The 22444-nt window shown below is 37.1% G+C and overlaps 1 protein-coding gene across 1 annotated transcript in view; it reads left to right on the forward strand.

Moving 5' to 3' along the window:
• The window catches only part of CNNM2 (cyclin and CBS domain divalent metal cation transport mediator 2), an 84825-nt gene that overhangs the window by 48404 nt on the left and 13977 nt on the right, over nucleotides 1–22444 (forward strand). The window contains exons 2-6 of the mRNA XM_072425061.1: nucleotides 12160–12303; nucleotides 13930–14067; nucleotides 15299–15468; nucleotides 17043–17136; nucleotides 20331–20393. Of these exons, the coding sequence (XP_072281162.1) occupies nucleotides 12160–12303; nucleotides 13930–14067; nucleotides 15299–15468; nucleotides 17043–17136; nucleotides 20331–20393 (609 nt within the window). The remainder of the gene's footprint in view (nucleotides 1–12159; nucleotides 12304–13929; nucleotides 14068–15298; nucleotides 15469–17042; nucleotides 17137–20330; nucleotides 20394–22444) is intronic.

The following is a 22444-nucleotide window of genomic DNA, read 5'->3' on the forward strand; positions in this document are numbered from 1 at the left end:
CGTTTGAATGTTGCTGTTTTTTGTTCTTTTACAGTCAAAAAAATATTTATAAGCTTCATAATTTGCATTTTTAGAGCAGAATAAAATGTGTATAAAGTCAGAGGAAAACATACAATGTTTTATATATTGAGAAAAAAGAATACTGACCGTAAGAAGTTAATTTGACTATAACAACATTACCAAAATAGTGACTCTTCTAATATACCTATATCACACTAATCCCAAACCATGGATGTTTAACCAGGATTTTTCCTTCTTTTTTTAACACTGTTTTAGCCGTCCCTTCACATTTTTATTATGACCTGTTTGTTTCCCTCTTGGCAACTAAAGAGTTGACATTCCTTTAGTATAACTAGTAAATCTCATTAGCTAAATAAAGGCTACCGGGAGGATTAAGTTTATTTTAAAAAAGCATCCTGTAATTATGAAATTCTTTCAACATTATGCAAATTTTCTTATATTGTCAAAGCAAAATACTTTGGGAAGAAGAAGTAGTAGTCAAATTTATTAGTTGCCTGATAATTGTAAAGTGCCCAAATAATGTCCTCCGACCCTAGAACACTAGTTGGGTGAGATTTACCACAAAGACTTGTAACGCTAGTTTTACGCAAAATTGACTTTTTAGTTTTAAAATAAAATTTTGCAATTTGAACATAGTATATAAAGTGACAAACGTATAAAAGTAAAGTGAGCCCCTTGTAAAAATAGATGGGGCTGTTAATAATGGGGTAACATCATTCTCTGCATATATTTTTCACTACTCTCTACTTTTAGAGATATATGTACAAGTATGGCAATATTTTAGGTCCAGGCCTATTTGGAAAAAAAATAAAATACTCTCTGTATCCTAATATAGGTACCGTCATTTTTATTCTTGCTACCGGTTTCCAGAAATATCATGTAGTATGGGAATTTTAGTACATACACATATATGAGATGCCATAGATTCTTCATCACCATTCATTTTTTTTTGTTTTTTTAAAGATAATAGATTAAAATGTGAACATATTTTGTTTCTAAATCTATTCTGGGCTGTTTATTCTGTTTAGAGCCTTTCTGGGAAAGAGGGAGAATTGATAAGACACTTAGGTTTTAGGGACCTGATGGTAGCCATAGATGTTTTCTCGACAACTCTTGGTCTTAAAGTATGAAAAAGCTAGGACCGAGCTCTACTAATTTAAAGCGTACCTAAACTCAGAAATGTCATTTTACATATTAGAGTAGACAACTCTTTAATGTAAAGTAAAAATTCTGTTGTTTGTTTTTTAAGTGTGAAAGCACTGCCCCCTGCAATCGAGAATGATTGGGAGCGCAAAGTCTCCCAGAATACCTCCGCCATACATCCCGGGAGGCATTTCGGGCATGCGCAGAAGGAGCCTTTTCACGCAAAGAAAAACATTTGCAGATGTCACGCATGCACAGTGAGATCGGCAAGTTTTTTTTCATCCTACGTCACCCGATCCCGCGCCTGGATCGAGTGACAATAGGATGAAGAACCAGAAAGAAGAGGAGAAGATGGCGCACTTTTCAGTTTAGATACTCTTTAAACAAAAGGAAAAAATACAAACTACCTTCTGGAAGACTATTGCAAATTTACAACAGTTGGTTGTTTTCAGATTACGGTCTACTAGTTATGGTTAAGGAAACTTGAAATTATGTTGAGCATTTTTGAGTTTGTCCAAATATTAGTTTTTATTCAAGCAAGCACAACAATGACTTACAAAGCAAAATGTTTACTTGTATTTAGCATTTGGGAATCATTTAAAAAGGGCCAATAGATTTGGGGAAATTACCCTCATGAATTTTTAATAAAACCTAGCTGAAAAGCAGAAATTAAGCCAATCTGAGAATTGTAGCTAAAGCCAGTATATAAATGTCATATGTCTGATTTGGTAATAGCTTGAGTAGAAGCCATAACTTCTGCTTATCATCCTCCCACTGCTTTCAGCAAAGAGTCGTCTTGGAATTCACATGTAAGATGAATGGAAAGAATGGGCACCATGACCTTGGGAGACTGCGGTCTGCAGCTGAACTTTATTTAGGAAGAAGTGACTGACTGTGAACAGTGTACAAGTATTTTCCCTGGTACCTGTCTCGTGGGAGAGCAGTTTCCATTTATTTTGTCTCTTATATATTCTCCATGTCTTTAGTTATGATACAATTTCCATTGCTTACTCCTTATGCAAACATCCCATCATGATGGACCACCCTAGAGTTGAAGACCTTTCCGTTCTAATTATGGGAAAAGACATAACAAGAAAGTATCTTCTCATATTCGTCATAAGCTAGTGGTAAGAGTCTATTTTCAATGTCATCCATATTTCACAGTTGCCCACATCTGTACATTCTTTGCATATTTATCCTATGATATGTTGAACACTGTTTCAGAATCTGAATCCCTAAAGTGATGTGATCAGTAAAAAATAAAGTATAAATTCAGACCCAGAAATTGCTTCCAGTGGCTCAGTTGCGTATTAAACAGAGATTGTTCTACTTGGACAAAGCTTTGGACCTGGTAGAAGTGTTTCTGTATGTCAGAGAGGCAGCCCATCATTGTGATGTTCTACTTGGACAAAGCTTTGCACCTGGTAGAAGTTGTTCTGTAAATCAGGGAGGCAGCCCATCATTGTGACGGGACAGTGCAAAGGTGGCAGTTGGTAAAAACTCTTTACCAGCATGTCTTGAAGATTTACACTTTTGAAATAGCCTGACATTCATCCAGAGCAGAAGCACCAAAAGCCTCTAGGGGTATGTTACGGAACCCCTAGGTGCTTGCATTTCCAGTTTGTTACATAGGCAGTTCCTTCAACTAGAGAAATATTCAGGAACTACCTTTGGTTGGCTTATGTTAAACATCTCCTTTACACCCCCTCACATTATGAATCCTGTTTAATAATAATAATAGATTCCCCTTTTAAGATGATCATCAACTGGTAATTGCATATGAGGCATTGAAATGCAAAGTGATTAATTAAATCTATGTTGATATCAGTGCTCTGCACTATTGTGCTATGACCTAGAGGGTTCCCATTGTGACGACGCCAAAATCTTTCATATTGTATGACCACATGCCCTAATAATTCTGATTCTCGATTAACATCAAGCGAACTTTCAGTCGAGTGGTATGCCTTGTGTAAGATATTTAACACAGATATTTTAATACATTCTTTTAGGCATTGAGGAGTTCTTGGAGGCATTAGATCACTTATTGGTGTTGGAACAAACTACTAGTATCCCATCTTGATATACCTGCACAGCCAAGGGATCTTATCTTGTTAGATAAGGAACTTTATCCTTTTGCCACATGGTTACACAGGGTCAGTGTCCACCTATTTCCAAAGGACAGACTTTTTCAGTATTCCAGAGCTTTCCTTTTTTTACGTTAAGTGATTGTTGAAAATGGTGGCTTCATAGACACCTTGGCCTTCAGAGGTTCTACCCTACATTGGGAAAATCATCCCCTTGGAAATTAGTCATCTCTGTAGGACCTATTGTGTTGAGAATGGCAATCTAAGAACTGGGCGATCATACAGCTTGTGCTTTTAGTTTTATAGGTTTTTATGTACTAAAAATGACCATTTTGAATTCCTATTGATTCTCTTAATAAGATAGCAATAAAGAACAATTTTCTTTTCAAGTATACATAGTAAAAAAAGGTAAATTTCCAGAAGAGTATTTCAGTGATGTAACTGTATAGAACCTAAAGCTCTGGAAGATAAAATTACTTGAGCAAGGTCTTAGTGAGATCTGACACTGGAATTTGAGCCAAGCTCACCTGCTCTATCAGAGCTGTCCTAAACCCTAAACGGAGCTATCAGTGGATTTTGTTTTGGTTATTGGCACTCTGGATGTCAGGTAAAACAAAGTTCAGCTCATTACCAGCCCTTCTTTTTCCAAATTACATGATTAGTTGTGGGGAAGGTGAGCTTTCAAAATAAATGTGTAAAAGCCTAATTTAAGGAATTGGCTGCTAACATTTAGGGATAAAATATTGTGTTTATGTTTATGTAAATGATAGAATCTAAAGGTTTCAGATTACATCCAGTAAGTAAAGCACTAGGTTCCTTTCTGTAAGTTTTCTTATCTTTTTTTTTAGCTTAGTTGATAAAAGTCTGCTTGTAGAGCCTAGTAGCGTATGCTTACATTTAAAATTCCAGGCATGAGCACACACACACAACTCAAAGCACCTTAACTAAAAAATGAAACGGTAAAGATGTATGTTTATCAATTCTTATTAATGGAAAATCTCAAGACAAAGCTAAAATAGTAGTTTAAATTAAAACTAAATTAAAAAATTTAAAAAAATTCAACCTCCTTTATTGCAAGGAACTGGCGTGGCTTCTATCAAATCACTTGTCCCTTTCTGCATAAAAGAGGGACTAAAGCCTAGTCTGCCCTCATTCCATCGCGGGAACCACCATCTTCCCCCTTCTCCTCTGCATTCTGATCTTTATCCATTATCATCTGGGCTGGGATGACCTAACTCCCATACAGGCAAGCAGGAGTTTATGTAGTCCCGACACCTGCAAGGGAAGCCAGGATTGCCAGCTATCCCTGGTAACCAATGCCAAGCTGTGCATGCCTGTCCCTTTCTCAAATAGGGACCTGCCCAATGCCAGATTTTCAAAGTAGAACTTTGATGGACAAATCGGAGTGGAGACGACTCTTTATCAATGTAAATGCTTTTCCCGTGATCTCTTTCTCTATATAGGAAACCTGTACCAAGGTTTCACATATTTCTAAGCTACCATGGAAAAAAACGCTTTGATGACTGGCAGTCATGCCTCTCTCCAGATGCCTTCTGACTTTACTTTTTTTCATGTATGTGACTTAGAAAATATTAACAGGAGAGAGACCAGCAGCAAGAATTTCACTTTTCAGGTTTCCTATTCAAAGTTTGATTTCCAGGTGAAAAGATAAAATAAAATGTGTGTGCTTACTGTCTTTTGAGCTAAACAAGTTTTAAAATTGTTCCATCCAGTATTGTAATCTAGGTATAGATGCCAAACATCCTAGAAAAGTCAGTGACCTCTCTTTTCTTCAGTGCAGTTAAGCAATAAATCCTGATAACTGACACATGCCCAGTCTGCCAATTGGACAATGAAGTAATATCACAGGTCATAACGCTGGAAAGTTTCAATGATAGAGTAATAGTAATGTGCTGTGTTATATCCCAATCAGCCATACAGAGGATTGTATGAAGCTAACGTGTAAATTAAGAGCTATAATTCATGATGATATATAACTGGGTTCTTTTTATCTGTCCAGGTTTGAGCTGACGTTCGGTTCAATTCAGCCTGTCTGCCTTTAGAATTTGACCCGAAAACAGACACGCACAGTAGAAAGTTGTAGTGAAGCCATATGTCCTGATCTATATACTTGTTTCAGGTCAGTGCCTCAAAGTACTGAAGTCTTTGGATCATCTCTACTGCTGGAAGAAGAGTTCAGCAATGGCAGCCTCTATTTTCCTGGTGCACATTCCATTTAACAAATAGGTCTACAAATCAAACACGTGAGTTGTTTGAGATGCCATTAAATTCCTGAAAATGTGTTTCTCCTTAAAGGCCAATTTAGTTACATTTCATGCGTTAATGCATTAGGGCAGCCTGTTGAAAATGCATTGACATACAATGTATATGCTTACAACAAGGCACAAAGAGGCTGAAATGTGGGTTTTAGTTTGGAATTGGTCTGAAAAGAGTCTTTTTGAAATTCCTTCATATTCAGTTTAAGTGTCACTTCATTGGCAGCTTTGCCATGTGGACAAATAAAATGTAGCAGTGGTTTTAAATTGTCAAATTAGTATTTGTTTTAGCTTTGTGGTCATCTGTTTCTAAAGCTAAATATCGCAGTTTTGTTCCCAGCATTTGAGTCAATTTACTTCAAAGGAAAATCATTTCCTAAACTTAACAAGATGTTGGTGGCCTTTTATTTTAAAGTCAATGGTTTATAAGGTTGCAGCTGATAATTAAAACACAGAATTGTCTACATAGTATTTTCTATATTATAATGGCTTCTGGGATCTTCACTAAAAGGTTTTACAAGTCTGGCACGCTTTAATTTACTTTGTTCTGGAAAATATGCCCTTTGAACATGTTAAAGCCTTTTAATGTACTTAAATGTTTCCATCACATGCCCCCCTTTTACTCCCCTCTAAGCTGTGTATATTAAGTCACCTGAGTCACATTAAGCTTTGTGCTTAATACCCACTGATTTTTACTATGCTGTTTACAAAATAATAGCGGTGGCAGAGACTTGGTAATAAGAAAGACAAAGAGATAAAATGTTCTATGGTAATATATTGGAAGTGACATTATTTTTTGGTTGCTCACCAAGGCTGATGGGCCCGCCTATTGACAATCTACAGAGAACAGGTCTCATAAAACAGTGGGAGCTGCCATTGCTGGCTTTTGCTGCAGCCTTGTTCTTATTTTTGTAATGAGCCGTTTTCTGATCACTGTTCAGGGTTGGTTTTGTAAGGTAAGGATAGCCAATATAGGCTGGTGTCTTTATGGAAACTACCCAACATTGGCATCTCCTGAGCTATGATGTCAGGTACTTGTAAACCAATTTGGTCCGCAGCTGTCATATTGGAACACCCAGACTTATAAAAAATAGTTTTGTAAAGCAAGTCATTGTAGACCACTAGACTGAATTGTGGTCTGTCTTCACTGGGATCTGTGTTTGGTATTGGTATGAAAGGACTTTACTACTGTATGTATGCTCATGTATTCTTGTACAGTTTCATTATTATTATTTTTAATATTACACAGTATTTGTATATTGCCAACATATTACACAGCGCTGTACAAAGTCCATATTCATGTCATCAAAGGAGCTCACAATCTAATGTCCCTACCATAGTCATATGTCATTGCCACAGTCTAAGGTCAGTTTGGGGGAAGCCAATAACCTAACTGCATGTTTTTGGAATGTGGAACAAAACCGGAGTGCCCGGAGGAAACCCACACAAACACGGGGAGAACCTGCAAACTTTATGCAGATTGTTTCCTGGCTGATATTTGAACCTGGGACCCAGCGCTGCAAAGGCCAGAGTGCTAACCAATGAGCCACCATGCTCAGTGGTAATGTTAGCCCTACCCTTTATACTGGAATATAAAGGGTTTTTTGAAATAGTGTTTCTCTGGATACACCTACAAATAACCCATAGCAGGCCTGTAAAGGTATGTGAATCTTTTTCAACCAACCATATGACCTTTGCTTAACCTTAACACTTTTGTATTCTCATTAAAATGGTGACTGGTGACTCAGATCATCATAAAAGGGAACAGATGTGCCATTATTAGGGTACAAAGGGCCAGCAATAGGATTTAAATGGTGCGTTTTCTTTCATTTGGCATTACTACAACTGACCATGCTACCTATACTACCATTGCTTGCCTCACATAAATGTACAACCTGGTTCAGATTTTATGACTTAACATGAATCAGATGCAGTAGCTTTACCTGGTTTGTGTTGGGTTATCAGCTGCTACTGGTGATGTACAACTTGTTACCATAGGCTTTCATGGAAAAGACTTCTATATGCAAGCTTGCAGAGAAGCCGACAGAACAGGGTCAGCTAACTGTCGAGGCCAGTATTCTCCCCAGCCACTTTTAGCTGGGCGCACCACCTGGCACATTTCACTAACCACAAAGTTGTTTTTGAGTGGTTACTGAAAACTCACAATACAGGGGCTGCCACCTGGCTTAGAAAATATTTTTTGGGGAAAAAATCCTATATCTGTTTAAGGAGCACTAAAACAAACTTGATCTTGTAAATCCAGGGTGGTCCGGTGCACTTTTCCTGTGTTCCCAAAAAGTATCCAATAGAAATGCCTAATGAGATGCAAAAAACTGAGCAATTCAATGTCTGTGTAGTATGCTTTTTGCATACAAAAATCAAATATTTTACATCACATTGAGCATATCTAGTAATAAGGTGCATTTGTATAAATGGTTGGGGAGGGCTCTGGATAGTACTGCACTGAAAATTGGGCAACAAATAGTGTTGATAACTTATGTAAAGATTAATTTACTGTTCTATTCTAAGTTCCGAACACATTTTTTTGTGTAGTGGTTTCTTCTAACACTTTATTTTACATTAACCAATTTTTAAAAAATCTCAATGTTAGATCAATTTACTGCACTAACCTCATCCTCGACTCTTTGTGAAGATAATCTATAAGAATGTGATTGTCTTCATGGGCAAAGGAAGAATCTGAAGTATCATGTAGTATAAATGTTGATAGATTTGAGGTTAAACTAGGGAGCGCCTAAAATCACATATCCTGTTATGTAACCATTTTACCTAAATATACTTTGATTGTATTTTTTCGATCCTTTTCTCATTTAGCTTCCTTAGATTAGGAGCAAACCTGACTTCCTTGAATGATTTCCACATCATAGGTTATGGTAGTAACCCAAGACTCTTTGGCACATATTGTTATTTTGTTACATGGTACTGTTTCAATATACACGCCTTGTGAGACTTTTTATTATGACTTCTGACTGGATAGATAACTTGCAATATTATAAAATGATACAATAATTCACACCCTAAAATTCCACAGCTGACTCCCAATGCCCTGGGAAGCCAGGTTTTACAATTCTCTCACAGTGGACATAGTAGCATTGCTTGTATGAGGATGGTACAGCCAACTATGTTACAATATTGCTGAGATGTGTTAGGAGCTGGGCAAGGTAGGAAAATGAGAACTTAGAAAAACTATTATCAACTACTTGATTTGGAGGTGCGGTGTGTGTTTTTAGTCTGTTTCAAGGAGGGTAGGAAGACCTCAATGTCCTCAAATTTCAATGATAATAAAAACAAAAATTAGAAGCTTGCCAAAAAAATAGTGATTTTGAAGTGTCCTGCTTTCTGGTCCTATAAGGATTTCATATCTTGGAACTGTTACCATGCATTAAGGTGTAAAGGGCTGGAGTTCCTACTAAGACAATATGTACACCATGTTATGTTTCCTAATTCTGGCAAAAAAGAGGTTAGGGTACGTAAAAACATCAGATGATTCTTATCCGATAATCGCCTTAGGGCTGGTATAGGACAAGAATCTGCTTTGTGTACAGTGCTCGTCTGACATCGTTCGTGGATCCAGTCCTGGCGGATCCACGAGCGACGAGCGGTTGTAATACAACCATAGAGCAGAACGGTGCTGTACGTACAGTGATCATTCATGCATCTTTTAATCTTTTGTCGTTGGAAAGGATCGTGAAAGATCCTATCTAACAACAAAAATCTAACGTGTGTACACAGCCTTACTTTTAGTCATCCCATTTCGTTCTCTCCATCCATTGTTCTCTATCCATTCTCAAAGAATGACATTGGTTAAAGTGCCATCATTTAGCTGTTCTAGCTCTAACAAGACATTTATGCTCCAAAAAAGGGGACGCTTTCCATGTCAATATGACCTAAATTACCAATAGATATAACAACAGTATTAGGAAATGCCATGTTACTTTTTTTATTTGCACTGCACCATTTTGCCCGAGAAGACGCAGGTAGACCCACATAAGCTTGTTCTGAGTATGTTACTGTTAAAATAAATAAATAAATAAAAACTAACTCTTGTTGGTGCACTCATACAAATATGGCCACATTAACCAATTAAAATGTGAACCATATTTGGTGATCTTTATTTTTGTGGGTGCCAAGTGCCATTTCAAACATATTTTTAAGTAAAGGGTTGGTCAGTTGATCAAAGCTGTTTCCCCATACAATTTTTGCTGGAGGTGACTATGCAAGAGATGTTGTCTCACATCCAATCACCATGCAATGTTTAGCTGGTAATCGCATTTTTTGTGCTTACCCCTTATTTTAATAGTTTTTTGTTTTTTTGTGTGTGAATTTGTATATCAATTTTTCTTACATCTTTTCCCCAACAGCATCTTAATTTTATGATAGATATTTGTGGTCTTGGCTATTGAATCAATAACTAAACCTGATCTCCCTTCAATAGAAAGTCTCTTGGTCTTCAGCTGGTATGTAAAGTATGTCTATCTGCATTTAAATTAGTGGCTCCAAGACAATCAGATTATATAGCAGTTACTTTGGTGAGAATATAACTGGAGCGAAATGGAAACTTCATTTTAAGTCTAATATTAGACCCTGCTTTGGAAAATTCCTTTTAAATGATCACAAGCTGAGAATAGCTAAAGAATTTCAACTTTCAGCAAAGAGCATTCACCAGGAATTTTTAACTACTTACGACAGACCCTGGGAAAATGATATTTATTGTGCTGCTCTTATTGTTTATATCAGTTGGAAAGTGATCTCTTCATTCCTGAATCTACTTTATGGTTGCACTAAATTAGCCTGGCAAAGTATTTTTGTCTGGTTTGTGAAGAAATGTGTAACTTCTGTTCTGTCGCTCATAAAAAAAAAAACTCAATTCCTGCTATTTTGGTTCCATGCCATACATGGCACAAGTTTTCAGATGGGACAGCGGGCGTTCGGGTTCCTGGCATAGTACTACAAAGATCCTTAAGCTTGATGGGATCTTTCTTGTACTGCTGAGATGATGTTGTTGTTTTAAAATACTTTTGATAAGTTTTATCAAGCTTTGTAACTTTACCGCTAGCTGGTAATTACCTGGGATTAGACTGCACTTCTGAGCAGCAGAATGTCTCGGGTAACCAAGGAGATGCTGGAATGAGTCATACATGCCTTCCTTTATCCCAAGCCACTTTGGTTTTGTGAAAAACGGCTGCTACACAGTTTGAGGTTGGTCAGTAAAGTCATAGTTCTTTTGTTTTTTATTTGATATCGCAACTTTCATTCAAATCTTTTAGTGCAAACTGGTTGCGTCATAAAACGGTTAGTGCCACACTAGAATGGGCCAATTCTAAAGAAGTAGTTCATATGATTATCCTTTTCACCACATTTTCCTTCATGCAGCTGATTTTTAGGGTCTGAGTCTGAAATGTTTTTCCTGGCTATAGATGGAGCGTTTCATCTATCATCTTCTTACATTTCCTCCTCATCAATGTTCAAGTTCTCTGAGGATGACCAGCTCATTTAATTCATTGTGGAAACACTCTTTCCTTTAAAGCTGAACTCTTGGATAAGTAAATACTACCCAACTACAAGGGCCATGTGCATTCTTACTGGAATCCTTGTGTGTTGTGTGTAATTTCCATTGATTTGTTCAGTATTCTAGTGTTCCACTTTCCCGTAATAAAGACCAATCACTGCTATGCTTTCTTTATGCAGGCAGTCTGGTCTTGTACCCAACTCTCTGTAATATTCTGTAGGCAGCCCATAGTGTGTAAGCCTACTGATTTCCCCCATATCTGCTTCCATACAGGCTTTGTGCAGCTTAGTAATTGATGACGACGTTACTTTTACAAGGTAATGATATTGGTGTTTTAGAAAAGTTTAGAAAATCCATACTTGGTTTTCTTTTAAGAAGGGTGTTAGGATATCCAAGGAAAGAAATTAAATGGGCGCTTGGTCCAAAAGTATTCTAGGTCTGCTCTTCTAACCTAGAACAATTGTGTGGAGAGAAAATCAGTTTAAGTAGCAGAAAGTGGGTTGTGGCACCCGAAAAGATGGACATAAAATGTTCCCTTATTGGCCGGAAAATGAATGGATTCAGCAGCTGTCCTTTCGTGTCCTGTAGGACATGGTCATACACATTTTTCATCCCATTCATAAGAATATAAGCTAAAATATACACCTATTTTGGTGATTCTCTAATTTTACAGAAACTCATACTAAAAGAAATATGTAAACTTTCGTTGCTGAGCACATAAAAACTTTAGTTGCCTGCCTGTCAATGGTTCCAGTGTTTCCTGAGAACTACTATTTAAAAAGTCAGACCATTTGTGCTCTGCATCCTGATTCCTGGTCTGTGACTCATAAGACTCTTTTTATAAAACAGAGAATTGAACATTCCCTGGTGGTAATCCTTCAGGTCTATGTATTTTAATGGCACTAATTGAGCCCCACCATGAATGTTTGAGTGATTTGTCAGATTCACTGTTTTCTAAATAGAGCCCATAGTGTTGAAGATTGGATCAGTATAACGGCCAGTCAGCTTACTGGAGAATTTAGTAATAGTATCTTAGACCTTGAACACTTTGATAACATGGAGATTTAATAGATCAAAGGTGTCTCATTGGTATGTTTTCTTTCTGCAGGTAAATCCCACTTGGCCATTGTACAGAGGGTGAACAATGAAGGCGAAGGGGACCCGTTCTATGAGGTTCTTGGAATTGTAACCCTGGAAGATGTAATTGAAGAAATTATCAAATCTGAGATCTTAGATGAGACCGATTTATACAGTGAGTTAAATTATAAAGAATTGGATTAAATTATAGCAACATTTTTTAATTTTATGTTGCAGGAAATTCTATATGTTTGGGTGACACTTAAGTTGGGCTTTATCCCTTGGTATATTTCTAACCTAATGGCTTTAATAGTTTACGGATGTCTTAAGTTCAGACTTCTAACATACTGGTTCCAGGTCTTGGAGTCCCCATGATGAAGACTGAGGCTTGTAGCTCATTAGAGACACTGTCTGCTTATCTATTCAGGGCACAGTGACAATCTCTGTGCCAAGGGTCCTTTGTATACTGCGTTCCATCCTGAAACAATGTGTGCCCTGCCCAAGCATACAGTATATTGAGAAATCTCATTCCCTTATTTAGCCCCAAGCAAACTGTATGGACACACTTTTTTATTGTGATATGGAGCAATTACAGTTAGATTTCTTTTAACATAAAACCCCGTTTTACCCTAAACAGATTAATAGGTGTGGGAGGATTAAAACCTTTGCCAAGGTATTAGACCAATACCATTTATTGGTACAGAAGGGAGTTGTTTAGGGGTTTTTACTGATTTCTGTGACTTTCTTCCCTGATGACTTCCATACTTTCAGGTTCTTATTAATACTTCCCTTACTCTATTTCCTAGTAAGGTGATTTCTTTGTTCCTGGTAATGTATATTGTGCAGCCTCAACTTCTGATAAGCTGTGTTGTATACCCCTAACTTCTAATAAGGTGAAGTCTGTTATGTGGTTCCTATCTCATGGTGAGGTCCATTGTGTGCCCCTGACTTCTGGTGAGGTGTCCCTGCCATTGCAATCCCCATTCTTGGTCCTTCTTCCATAGATAATAACTTTTCTTAACACAACAAATTACTCTTTGTTACCATTCACTCTATGGGCCTGATTTATTAAACTCTCCAAGGCATGAGAAGATACACTTTCATCAGTGAAGCTGGGTGATCCAGCAAACCTGGAATGGTCTTCATCAAAGTAATTTGCTATATGCCAGGTTTGCTGGAGCACTCAATTCACTGATAAAAGTGTATCTTTTCATGCCTTGGAGAACTTTAATAAATCAGGCCCATAAAGTTATTATCTATGGAAGAAGGGCCAATAATGGGGATTGCAATGGCAGGGCAACAGACACCTCACCAGAAGCTTTATTAAATCCGGCTCTATGTCTCCGCTGTGTAGCCTTAGTATGTTGGCATGCCGAATCATCAAAATAAGTTGAATGCTACTGCAATGTGCACATTACCACAACACAAAAATCTAAATGGATATTCAGTATCATATATTTGTGGGGACCACTGCCTATTTGTTTTCCCATTGTACTCAAAAGTATTGAAGCCGGAGAAAATAGAAATAGTGTTTTTAGGCAAGACTGACAAGAGCAGCCCCAGTTATTGCCCTCATACCCCAGCACGGGTTTTCTTTAAATATCACCACTACACTTGTTTTTATTCTTTGTATTGTTGCATGAACTCATCATCTGAGCTCTTTTCCCAGGTTCAATAAAAAAGACCAAAAATGATTTAACAGAATGTGCAGTTTAACAGTTTATACAATAAAGGTTGCAGATTTGCAATCACACTTAAAATGTTCCTGTTTTTTTTCTCCCCTCACCTTTACCCTTAATAGCTGACAACAGGACGAAGAAGAAAATAACACATCGAGAGAGGAAGCAAGATTTCTCCGCTTTTAAGCAAACCGATAACGAAATGAAGGTTAAAATATCACCACAGCTTCTCTTGGCTATGCACCGTTTCCTAGCAACAGGCAAGTCTAGCTTATCACAGTTTGAGATCACCTACAATCCTGGCGCCGGTTCCTGACTGGAGATGGCCAAAAAAGAGGGTAGTGAAGGTTGGAGTGGTTCCCAATGCCCCCTCTCTTCCCGCGTACTTACTTCCTGTGGGCGTCTGTGACATTCTTTTCAAAACAAATGCAACATGAGAGCCAAGGTCAACACCCGTGCTGTAGTAAACCTAAACTGCTGCAGTAGAAAGTGGATACATAAAAAAAATTGTGTGAGATGTTTTTTTATGAATGAAAATGGAAATGAACTTCATGACATGTTTGCATGCAAGTTCACATTTTATTATTTGAAAGTAAAGTTAGCCAATGTCACAACAACTTTATATACTTTTATAGTGTATAAAGGTCTAAAATTTTAGTTCAACCATGCCCACTTACAATGCATACTAAGTGTGTCACTTTCCTGCCATGTCCAGTTACGTCCATGTGTTCCAGCCAATATAAGGAATCTTTATTTTCTTATGCATGGGATACACTATACAATTCAATTTCAATTGATATTAGATTGATTTAACCTCACCTTTGCAAACGACTGCAAATCTTTTGGCAAGCCATCCACCTGTTCAATAATTTATCCGTTTTACCATTATATTTGTATATTAGTAAAACTGAAATTTCAATCCATGCCCGATGCTATTGTTTTGTTTATCTTTTTACTTTTGTATTGATTTGAGGTAAAGCTCTATTGAACTAAAAATATAACATCATGATGGCTAGCTTTAGATAATGAATGCACCAGGAAAGAAAACTTCTTGATTGATAAATGGTCGGGTGGCTGGCTATTCAGTGAGTGGCGAAGGTGAATGCTCTGTATGGCAGACATAAAACTTGCACCTTAAACAAACAAGACTTCCTGGACAGTTTGCCTTGAAAGGAATAATAAATGTTATATTGGTACCTAGCTTTTTCCTGCAGAGCCCAGGGGTTGGTCATTTAGAATGCATTTTAGGAATGCGTGTGTGCTTTAGAAAACTGGAGCAGCGACTATAGTGGCCAACATCCAGCTGTCAGATAGAAAAGTGACAGGAGATCATTGTGGCCCTTTGTTCCAGTCTTTCAAATCAGTTCTTCTGCCTTACATTGCAGATGTGTCAAAAACCAGTTTTTGTTCGTACAAATCTGCTGCAGGTAATTGTTTACTCCCTCTTGGCAATGTGTGTGTTTAATTAGCTGCGTTGTGTTTTCCTAGCAGAAGTGGATGCCTTTAGCTCATGTCAGATGTCAGAGAAGATTCTTCTAAGGCTGCTCAAACATCCCAACGTCATCCAGGAACTAAAATATGATGAGAGGAACAAGAAGTCTCCTGAATACTACCTCTACCAGCGCAATAAGCCGGTGGATCACTTCGTGCTCGTTTTACAGGTCAGGCTGGATGCAGGGTACTTTACATGTTTTAACATTTCCGCCATAGATTGGATGCTTTTAACTAATTTACCACTGAACTGTGTGATTTATATTTATGTAAATATTTGACTGATTCATATATGAATCTAATATATATATTGTGTTTATATATGTCTGTGCAAATATCAGTTGCTGCTGTGTCAGCATGTTTGATTGTAGTATTTGCTAAGAATGTATAAAGATTTTAAAATATAACCTTTGTGTATCTTATCAGTGATAAAACAAATATCCAAAGAATTTATTTTAAAATCTTTATAAATTCTTAGCAAATACTACAATCAAACATGCTTTTTTTGAAAAGTTTTACCAATTATCTGAACTTAGCAATGCTAATATCAGCAGATACAGCAAACACACATAATTGGTAAATGGGAGACCAAGAATGGGCAGTACAAGGCCAGGCCAGATACACATTGAAGTAGTTTGTGTATCTAATCGGTGATAAAAAAAAATATCTAAACCTCTTCAATGTGTATCTGGCCTTGTACTGCCCATTCTTGGTCTCCCATTTACCAATTACACATACTGCTGTGGATGTGTTTGCTGTATCTGCTGATATTGGCATTGCTGAGTTCAGATAATAATTAGGAAAAATGTTTGTATTGGGCTTTTCTTACTTTGATAATTAAGATCATCAGAGTGTAAAGCTACGTACACACTTCCAATTATTATCGTTGGAAAACGAACGACGAACGTCCTGCACGATATATACGAACGATCGTATAACACCGATCCTGCACATAGAGGTAACGACACGATCGTTCGTAGATATTGTACACACAATAGATACGATCGTTTAAGCGATAGAGGAACTATGTGCACGACAGGAAAGTGAACGGACGTTCGTTCATCACGCATGCTCTGAACATGGACGATCAACGAACGACCGTACACACGAACGATGTTCAACGATCGTCGTCCAATCCGATCCGCCGGTGCGGTCGTTCGTTTCCAGCGACTTTCCTCGTTCGTCGGCGTTGTTGGTTACTTTTTTACGAACGATTTTTTGCCCAATCGATCGTTCGTCGTTCGATTGGAACGATAAAAATTGGAAGTGTGTACACACCTTAAGGCTATGTACACATGTCAGATGATTCTCGGCTGATACAACGAGATGATGACAAGAAGCTGACGTGTACAGAGGCTGTCCGACTTCATTGGTGGATCCATAAATGACAGAAGATGAACAATCGCAATGGAAGTGAAGGGAGGAGAACAAAGCGGGGTGCCACTCTGTCGTTCTCCCCCTCCCCTCTCTATAGAGCAGGACAGCACTTGTTCATTCATCTTTCAGTCTTTTGTCGTTGGAAACGATTGTGAAAGATCCTTTTCCACAAAAAAAATCTAGCATGTACACATAGCCTTAGATGGGTGTATACCAGCAAAAAAATGTGTTTGATGTATATAGATTCATAGCAACACATATTTAAATAGGTGGCTAATTAAAACTTTGATTGTGTTCTCTAGGTTATAGTTAGTGCTTTTGTCACAATGTTTTTACCTAAATGCTCCTAATTCCTGTTCATCCTCAGGGGAAAGTAGAGGTGGAAGCGGGGAAGGAAGGGATGAAATTTGAAGCCGGTGCCTTTTCCTACTATGGCGTGATGGCACTGACTGCATCTCCAGGTAGCACTGTCTTTTTACAACTGTTTCTGCTGCTGATATTCTACAAAATGTTTTTTTAGAATCATTGCAGAATTGTTAGTCTGCTTAGTTTTCTACACTAAGGCCAAACACTGCACTGTTGTTTGTCCACATTACTGTCAGAGACCTGCACAATCTTGGAACCTGTCCTGCTCTTCTCTAATTAGTTATATTAATAATATTACACAGGATTTATATAGCGCCAACATATTATGCAGCACAGTACATTAAATAGGGTTTGCAATTGACAGACAGATACAGACAGTGACACAGGAGGAGGAAAGAACCCTGCCCAGAAGAGCTTACAATCTAGGAGGTGGGGGAAGTGTCAGACAATATGACTAGAAGGTCCATTATTTCAGTCTTACAGGCTTTGCATCACCTTGTTCCATCGTAATGTCATCTCTCTTCACCTGCAAATTGGCTATGAACATTGGGTGTTGGGCACATGTGTGGTCAAAGACATTCTACTTAAAGTTCATCTGCTACACCGAATTCTTTTCAATGCTGTACAAATTTCAGTTTTCCATTAGTAATCCACCTATTGCATTGGAAGAAAGATTTGCCCTGCAATTATTTCAAGGGCTTACAGAAATGCAGTACGATTCATGTAAATCATATGACAAGGAATATGAACATGTGCACTTTGATGTCAATCACCTTCTGTTTTCCTTAACCTATAGGGAGGATAGTATACTTCCATCCAGTGCTGGCTGCAGTAATGGAATTGGAAACATAAAAATCTGTCTGCATGTTAAAAGGAAACCTGTTCTTTTCTACTTTTGCTAATTTTTTAGGCAAAAGGATTGCTGTGGACAATCCCTTTTAAGTCACATGTTTAGGCTTCTCTACAAAGAAGGCAGCAAGTAGACAAGAGGTGAGGATTTGCTAGCCAAGCAGGGACTTGGAGAGGCACGGGGCCACAGTTCACAGCTCCCTGTATCCAGACATCCTAGATAGGGAGTCAATGGTCTTGGATAAAGAGGCCAGTTTGCACTAAAGTTGTATGTCCAGTGGTGCTTTAAAATAAATTTTAGTGCAAAGCATTCAATCACCAGCAGTGTTGTGTATGAAAATGGCATTTTCCCAGTTCCAGTTGTTAATAAAAAGAAATAGTGCAAAAAATAAAACCAGCTACAGACAGAACTGGATGACTTTAGATAATAAAGTATTGGAATGGTAGCATGTTCTAAATTACTTTTCCTTTTTTTTTTTTTTTTTTTTTTGCATTACATTATACTGTTTTCGCTGAGTACTTTAATCCAAGATGATTTATAATATGTAATCGTTTTTATTATAGTATTTTTTCCATTTTCAATAATATATTGTTATAGTGACATCTTGTGGAGCAGAAGTGTTTTGACACTTGCTTATATTCCTGCATAAAAGCTTTAGGAAAGAAAGGGATAAGTGTAGAATCTTGAGTCCAATTTTTTTTTTCTAAGACTACTTTGGGGATTATAGGTCACTTGTCTGCCTTTGTAGGCTTCCAATACCTGATACCAATATATTCCAATTCCAATACCTTTTTTTTTTAATATAACACTGCTTCTTGCCCATTCCTACTTAAGTGATCTGATGCTTTCTGTGTTATTCTATTGCCCTTCTTGGTGGAAGATCTTCTAATCCTGAATGCTGAATTTTGTTTCTGAAAAATAACTTTTCTATTTTACCAGATTAGAGACAAACTCGCTGCTTGACCCTAATCTATTATTTTTATTAATATAATATGCACCACTGTATATACAATGGGGGGTTTAAATGATAGACATATACAAATAATGACACAGGAGGTTGGAGGAGAGGACCCTGCCCAAAAGAGTTTACAATCTATGAGATGGGTAAAATGTTACTAATTTAGGCTGTACAAGGAAGCATCCATATGTTATAGTTATGCTCTTCTGTGACATATGCACATCACTGTACATCATGTACAGTGGTCACTATGTATGTGTTTGTATATTTATATATATATATATATATATATATTTATATATATATATATATATATATATATATATATATATATATATACAGTGACCACTCTTGTTTAGCCTGATGAATATTTTTGTTGTGCTATTTTCCCATCTTGTTCCAAGGTTATATGTAAACATTTTAATTTTTTTAATAGATTTTATGTTTTCAAAATGAATTTATTTTCAAATATAAATATGTATACTATTCTGTGCTACCCAAAAACCTGTACAAAGCACTGTGACCTGTAGCAGCCAATCGGAACACACAGTTGTACTGATGTGAGAGCTGATTGATTTCTATAGTTCACTACATGCTGCACTTTGCACTGTAGTATTAAATAAACTTATTGTGTATTTTTTTTTATTCGCAGAAAATGTATTCTACGTATATTGGAACATTTAAATTATATCTCTAGGCAATACCTAGTGGGGATGAGTTAGATTCCCAGATTTTTTAATCGCTGTCTGTTTTCACATTCACCCATTTATTGGACCTGAAGAATTATGTCATGTAGACAGAAATTAAGGGGTAAATCTAAACAAGATTTAAGGGACACCTGTTTCGGCTATACATGCACTTTAGTGTAATTGATTTAAACTTTTATTTTTTTAAACTTTTATTGATTTAAAGGTTTGCCTTATTAATTAGCTCAATTTTTTTTCTCAACAAGGAAACAACTACACCAGATGTTTACAAATTTGTGTGGTTGGGTATGAATTTTTTATTATGGACCATAACATTTGGATTGAAATGAGAACACTCAACAATGTTTTTGCATTAAAGAGTTTCTGATGGGATTGCTGTATTGTTTACTCTACTCCATGCCAGTTTGTGTCTTTATACCCTTGTATATTTCCATGCCATAGTTTTGTATGCAAGCCTTGTTCTTTTTGAACCCACACAAATCTGGGAAATAGTTTGGAACTCAGAGAAAGTGGCTTGTATGGTATGTGGTCCATGAAGGTCTGTTGAAAAACAAACTGGATTTGGAGTTGAGTATTACAATGTTATCAGCTTTAATTTACATCATTCAACTCCAAACCATTGATTAAAGTTCTCTTTTAAAAACAGGATACCCTTATACTTTGGCTTCTTTGTCACGTTTGTTGGCTGCCCTTCCAGCAGAGAGGCCACTGGTGTAGAATGTTTCCAGTTGTTAGTCTTTCATGGTTTCTCATCTTTTCTTTCCTTGGTTACAGTTCCTCTGTCCCTGTCTCGTACCTTTGTTGTCAGCAGAACAGAATCGTTAGCCGGTTCTCCAGGTAAATGGTGCATGTTTCTATTCAATTATTCATTTACTGGTCTGTGATTCCTCTTTTTTTCCAGTTTCAAGCCCTATAACTGAAAGTGATCTGAATCTTTATATTTAAAAAGGAGCCTAAAAGAACAAACATGGTGGCCTGGTCTTTTTTTAAATCTGACCCACTGTTAAACATGGTTTTTACAGACCTAAATCTGATAAAGTTCAATAGTGGTCTGCTCACTGGAACTTTAAAAGTTCACATTTGGGTACTTTATCCATTGGTTTAAAAGTTTACTACAAATAAAAGCCATTGTTGGCAATGACACTGTAAACACCACAGTGCTCTGTCCAATAGTATGCAATTCACCTAATATTGTAAGATTCAATGTCCAACTCCATTATTTATAACAACATAGCACTTGTTAAGTGTACATCCCATTCATTCTAATGCAATTACAGGAAAACTAAAGATCCATGTCTAATGCCTAGGAAATGTTTGCAGTTTTCATATAGAATTGTGAGTGGGATTGCTGAGCCCTCTGATTCATATAACATAACGTAATATTGGAAAAACTGTTATAAAGGAAAAACAGGTCATTAATAAACAAAAAATCCCTAAATATAGTTTTTATATTTACAAATAGCCATAAAAACAATTAAAAATTACATTAAACCATTTATTGCCTTTGGTGTTTAGTAGGCTGAAAGCTACTTAAAGATTAAGTGCAGACTTCCCTTTGAATAGTTTGTGCAACATTTGTTAATGTCAATAGCTGTGTTTCCTCGTAATAGTATTAATAAGGGATCCAATTCCTTCCTGGGCCCAACATACCTTAGGAACCCTGCTTGTATGTTTACATTATGCTTACAAGGTAACAATAACAGTAGGGACAGTTTTTTTTATTAGGTGTGCCCAGTCACAACAACTGTAAAATGTTGTAAATTAAATTTGTAATGATTAGAAATCTGGTTAAACACATTCACACTCACATTTTTGCAGACCTCTTTGAAGGTCTTTCACTTGCTTTCTTGTTCCCTACCGCCATAGGTCATAGGTGGCCCCTTGGTGTCTTCACTTTTAGCTGCCAGATAATGTTGGTTTCGGCAACTACAACACAAAGTGGATTATGGAATAGCCAGCAGGGCCCTGGTTGCATGGAGGAGTTCTCTGCAGCAGGGACATAAGCCAAGTTAAATGTTTTTTTAACACCCCTTCCCCCAGACCTAAACAATATATATTTTTTTAATTTTCCTGGAGTTGTGTTGAATTCTGCCCCACCTTTTAGTATAACTAGCTCTTTGTAGTCTGTGGTTGGGCTTCCCCTGTTTCTTTGCTCTGACCTAGTTTTCTGGATAATCTGGTTGATCTAACATTCATGACACAAATACATGTGCTACATTGTGCAGGCCAAATTCCTTTGAACTGTGACAAGCTGTAGGAAAGGCTCACGAAATGTGATGGTGATCACGTGCTGATGTCTGTGCTTCAGAAACAGGTTTTTTGTCAAGTAATTTTTTGTTTACTTAACATGAACATTTTATTGAGTTTTTTTTTTTTGGATGGCTTTGAAGGCATTACTAAGTGAACCTGTTAGTTTAAGAATATATTCAGAGTAGTGGTTGATAACCACAGGTTTGACAACTCCTGGACGGCTGTTGGCAACCTCTTGGCATCTTCTGATAGTGGTTATAGGTATTAAAGAATAGACAGATTCCGGGGGTATTGTAACACAAAGATGGAGACTTTGAAAAATGCAGTGGTGGCAGGATCCCGAACCTGTCATTACTGCAGGGCACAAACAATAAGATATGTGTGTGCCATAATTGGCAAGTATGTTGTGCCTATGTGATGATAATGGCAAAAAGCTTACCTTCACCATTGAGTTTAGTTCTGCTAAAAATCATAATGAGAAAACATAAGTGCATATTATGTATCATAATCTTGTCCTGTAAAACTGATGTGGGGGAATAAAAAACGTTAAACTACTAACTCCCAAGAGGCCAAGAATCCAACAGGTGGAGGAATCTATGGTGATACTTTAAGCACCAGATCTTCATAACTTTGTGCGA

The sequence above is a fragment of the Pyxicephalus adspersus genome, chromosome 10 (assembly GCF_032062135.1).
Source record: "Pyxicephalus adspersus chromosome 10, UCB_Pads_2.0, whole genome shotgun sequence".
NCBI lineage: Eukaryota > Metazoa > Chordata > Amphibia > Anura > Pyxicephalidae > Pyxicephalus > Pyxicephalus adspersus.